The sequence below is a fragment of the Vicugna pacos genome, chromosome 16, assembly GCF_048564905.1.
Source record: "Vicugna pacos chromosome 16, VicPac4, whole genome shotgun sequence".
NCBI classification, from domain to species: Eukaryota; Metazoa; Chordata; class Mammalia; order Artiodactyla; family Camelidae; genus Vicugna; species Vicugna pacos.
In genome coordinates, this window is record NC_133002.1 from 12,096,363 (window position 1) to 12,101,136 (window position 4,774).

The 4,774-nt window shown below is 44.4% G+C and overlaps 1 protein-coding gene across 1 annotated transcript in view; it reads right to left on the reverse strand.

Annotated features, from left to right (window-relative positions):
* LOC140685448 (XIAP-associated factor 1-like) overlaps positions 1 to 4,774 on the reverse strand; it is a 118,543-nt gene that overhangs the window by 113,680 nt on the left and 89 nt on the right. Inside the window, 1 exon segment of the mRNA XM_072940707.1 lies at positions 4,086 to 4,212. Coding sequence (XP_072796808.1) covers positions 4,086 to 4,102 — 17 coding nt within the window. The 5' untranslated portion in view covers positions 4,103 to 4,212.

Genomic DNA, 4,774 nt, shown 5'->3' on the forward strand with positions numbered 1-4,774 from the left:
AATTTCTGCAGAACAGGAACAGGAAGGGAGAATGGTAGTAGCAGCAGTAATGGCCACGCGTGCTGAATGGCACTTACTATGAGCCAGGCTCGATTCTCAGTGCGTCGTTTCTAACTCACTAACCCCACACAAGAGCACTGGGAGGTGGGTTACCATCCCCGTCGTACGCATGAGAAAACCAGGCACAAGGAGGCAGCTCGGCTTGCCCGATGGGTACCACCAGCTGCTAGGCAAGGCTGCCTGGCCCTAAGCCCGTGCCCTGACCACCGCGCCCTCCTGCCGCTGGGACGCCAGACAGCCCAGACTCTCCGGGGGGGCCTCCTCGGGCCGAGCACGGCCCCCGGCCCCGGAGAATAAGCAGTGGGCAAAATGGACAAAGGCCCTGCTTTCCAGGAGTTTAGTGGAGGGAGAAAGGCATAAAACAAACCAAAACATGGTGTGTCAGGTGTGGAGGCGTGCTCAGAAGGAAAACAAAGCGGGCCGGAGAGTGGCGGGCCGGGTGAGGAAGCCGGCCAGGTGGCCGCCCGGGAGCAGCTACACACAGTGGCACCTTGTTTCCCCCACACCACCGGGCTCTGGGGACACAGGACACAGTCACCTCGTCTCTGGGCTTTCCAGAACTCTCTCAAAGCACGCCCCGAGTTTCTATCTGTTATTCCAGTGTTGGGGGCTTTGAAGGATTCACAAGGAAACCTCGAGTCCCTTATTTTTCCCTTTGGTTAGTCTTTTTACTTCGTTTTACAGAAAATACTTGTGTGTATACACATCTCATCTCTCCTCAAGTGCAGGGACTGTGCAAACAAAGAATGTGTTTTCCAGGGCTGTCCCAGTAAAAAAAAAAATAGGAAAAGCTGTTGTTTGACCTAATATTGCAATTTTTGCTTGAAAAAATAAACAATCCATTTCTTAACATCTTTGAACTCCCACGTATCACTTGAATGCTGGGGGAACTTGGCAAATGTCTTTATGAATGAAGGAAAAAACTATCTCCAATCGGTTCCCTTAGGCATCTTACCATAGTAATTGTAGCTACGACTAACAACTTGAGTAACTGATCTGGGCCAGGTCCTATGCTAAGAGCTTTACATTTTAAATTTCATACGGATCCAATGAGTTAGGATCCTTAACAGCTCATCACTTTAAAGTGGCATCATTCATATATACGTGTGTATATATACATGCATATATCTGTATATATATATGTACTCAAGTATACCCAAAAAGAGCAGGCAATAACAAGACAATACGTAATTAAGGAAATAGGAGGGAGGCTGATAAGGAAAATCGGGTCCTGCCTGGTCCCAGCTTTGCCACATTTCCCCTTTTTCCCTCCATACTGTCCTCTATGAAAAGAGGCTCTTAGGTCTGGCTCTGTGGCCCCAGACCATGCGTATGAAAATGAGTAATAAGGTACAACACACAATGCAAAAGCATCCCCTGTAGCTCTAAGAGTCTCTTCTAAAAGTCTAATCTTATTATTCTGCTCTTCCAGGCTCTGCAGGAACTAGCTTCCACTTGTCTCTGCCATCTTAGACCCTCCTACCCAGGCCGCCACTTGGCCGAACATGCCAGGCTCACTTCCCTCCCTCCACCCTGGCTTGTTCCTTGTGCTGTCCTTCGGCTCTAGAACATGCTCCTCCCTCTTGTCCGAGAGAGAGGCGTGCTTTGACCTTGTGGGTCCGTCCAGGTTAGGACCTCTTGGCCCAGCTTTTATCAGGTCTGAGCTCCTCGGCCAACAGTAATTTCTCTCACTTGGGAGCTCTGGAAATTTACACACTTACCATCTAAACTCCCCATGTGGCAGAAGAACACTTAGTGTTAGGGTAGACAGTTTTGGCAAAACTTCTGTTTTAGTTATGTACACGTGTATACATATGTGTGTGTGTGTACTTGTTGGACTGTGACATAAAATATATTTTTTAGGTCAAAAAAGCTTGCAAGCCATTGTAATTAGGTTATACTGGCAAATAAAAGCATAAATTAACCTCTAAGGAAAAAAGAATGGCAGAATGTTGATAATTACAGAAATTGGGTGATAAGTATAAACTTACTATACTATTCTTTATTTTTTACCTTCCATAATAACATTTTTAATAGACCCCTCCCCCAAAAAAGTCTAACCAGAATATAAAACTATTAAGGTTTAACCATAATTTTTACAGAAATGGTATATCATCAACAAATAAGTTGCCCTAGTGGTAAAGTGATTAACTTTAGCAAAGAAGCCATTCAGAGATGGTATTCACTAGCTATTTCTATCACACAGTGAGCTTACCACTTGCTTTGATATGCCATTAAAACAGTAACAGCTATATTCCATTTCCAAACCTTAAAATGCTACTTAGGAGCGAAGAATCAACCCATGATTTTCAACAGCACGAGGGCAAAGCTGTAGTCAAGTCTGTTTTTATAAGTTTTTCAAAACCCTACTTCAGACTCCTTTCTGCTCTCCTGATCTGCAACCTTCCTTGCAAGGAAGCTGATCTAAGCACAGAATAATTCCCCTGTTGTTTCACTTTCCACAAATGAGAAAGCTGCTAAGTCAAACTACTTGAGAGTAACAGGAAAAATTATGCTTTTTCAACATTAACTGTGGAAGATGCCTGGGGTTCGCTGATAGCTTTCACCAATCTAAATTGATAATGTGGGCTTTGAGCTTTATTTCCTACCTCATGTGTAAAATGAGGGCGTTAGCTTCCAGGAAGTGGAGGGCAACTAAACCGTATGTATCAAGGGCCTTAAAAATGTTCATACCCTTGGATCCAGTAGTTCCACTTCCAGGGAGTGAGCCAAGGAAATAAGAAATGGAACAAAGAAGCAGTCTTTGCAATATTAAAAAGTAAAACCAAAAAAACCCTTCTATTTTTTAAAAAAAAAAGTACAAAAGGGGCGTGATTAAATCATGATCATTCATATGATGCACTATTAAGCACCATAAAAACTGTGTTTTCGATGAATATTTAATGATATGGAGATATGTTGTTTTGTAAAAATATATGGGTGTGTGTGTATGTATACACATATATACACACATATTATACAAAGTAATAAATTCATTTTAAAAATCAGTAATGGCAATTATTCCAAATGACAGAGTTAAAGTTTTTTTTCTCTGTGAATATTCAGTATTTTCTAAACTTTCTATTGGGGTGTTTGGCGGGGGGGTGGGGGCGACCACTGTTAAATCAAATACGCCATTGGCCCAGATAATTAGGTCCCAAGCAGTGCTAACTTTCACCCTGCAAAGTTACTCTCTCAGTATCCAGACTGTCGGCAACTTAAACAATTATAAACGATATTAGAAGTACTAACATGAGACATATTCGCCAAAAAGAATTTTATAGAGCTATACTGTTTTTAATTAGCAAACAAAAAGCTCAAGTCCGATATGCTATTGCAATACGTTCCTTGGGATCAGAATTTGTGTCTTTCATCATTCAGTCCTCGGGGTTTAATTGTTGAAATAAAAGACCCTTATAGGTTTTTCATTGTTTTACTGCGGAAGTGGCTGCCACAGAATCAGGCTTCAGGATACTAACTCAGGTAATAGTAAAATGCGTTATCAGCTAATGCACAATTTCCCTCCCAGATTCCTGTAAGTTTTTTGAAGGGCCTACAGGACCTAGATTCTAGAGCCAGCTGGTTACTAACTGGCTGGTGACCATGGATTCTGAACCTCGGTTTCTCCACCTGTGAAATACGGAGGTTCACCAGACAGACTGGCATTCCACAAAAAGGTTACTTCGACGTCATTTTCACAGTTCAGGGAAGCCTGCATCAGCCAGCTTCACAGCCAGGATGGGCGGGAAATCTGGGAGATGCAGCCGAGAAGGGCTTAAAGGAATGCTCAGAGATTTCGTCCCTGGAACGCAGCTCCCCAAGGGTCCACCCGGTTTCCAGCCCCGGCGACCCCTGTAAGGACTAAGAGTGGCAGGGTGCGGCAAAGGTCTTTAACTTCCCCCACCCCGCCCCGACAGCAAGCGAAGGGTCCTCGCTCTCCCTCCCCTCACCCCGAAAAGCCTTCAGCCCCAGAGCCCAGCGACGCCCACTCCCCGGAGGCGCGGCCGCCCTCACCCGGGGCTCACCAGGGGTCCGGGGCCATGGTGCAGTCTCCGCCCGCTCCTCGGACACTTCCTGCTCGCAGCAGCTGACTACGGCGGCCCGCGCGGCTCACACCCCGTGGCTCGACCCGTGCGCGACCGGAACCTGGGGCTTGCAAAGTGAATATACGCCAAGGCCTCAAAACTACCATGCAGAAACGAAAGGGCTCCCCGGGGGAAACTGGAGGTTGGAGCCATCTGTTCCCATTAAGACACGCGAACAGCTGGGCGCAATTAAAATTGTTTTTGAACAAAATCTAAGCGTTTTCCCGGAAAGGTGGGAGCCCCTTAAGACCTCTAGCAGTTACTTAAAATTTTATCCTGCTTAAAACGAAAACAGACAAGCAAAAAGCTGGATTGTGGTGATATTTGCACACCTGTATAAATTTACTAAAACTCACTTTCTTTAAGTAAATGTTGATATGTAAATTATACCTCAATAAGCCTTTAAAAGAATTTTTTATCCGTCTTCAAAGAATGGACCCAAAGAAGTATCAATTATATATTTTCTTATAGCAGCTTTACCTTCAGAGGCAATCCTTTATGTTTAATTTTTAAATGCCACTCGGTGCTTGATCATATAGTTACCCAAAAGGTCACAGACTCTTTACATGGGGGAGAGGGAATTAGTTCTGTGCATTTAGTGCCCCTTAAATTTCCATTGAAATACTTAC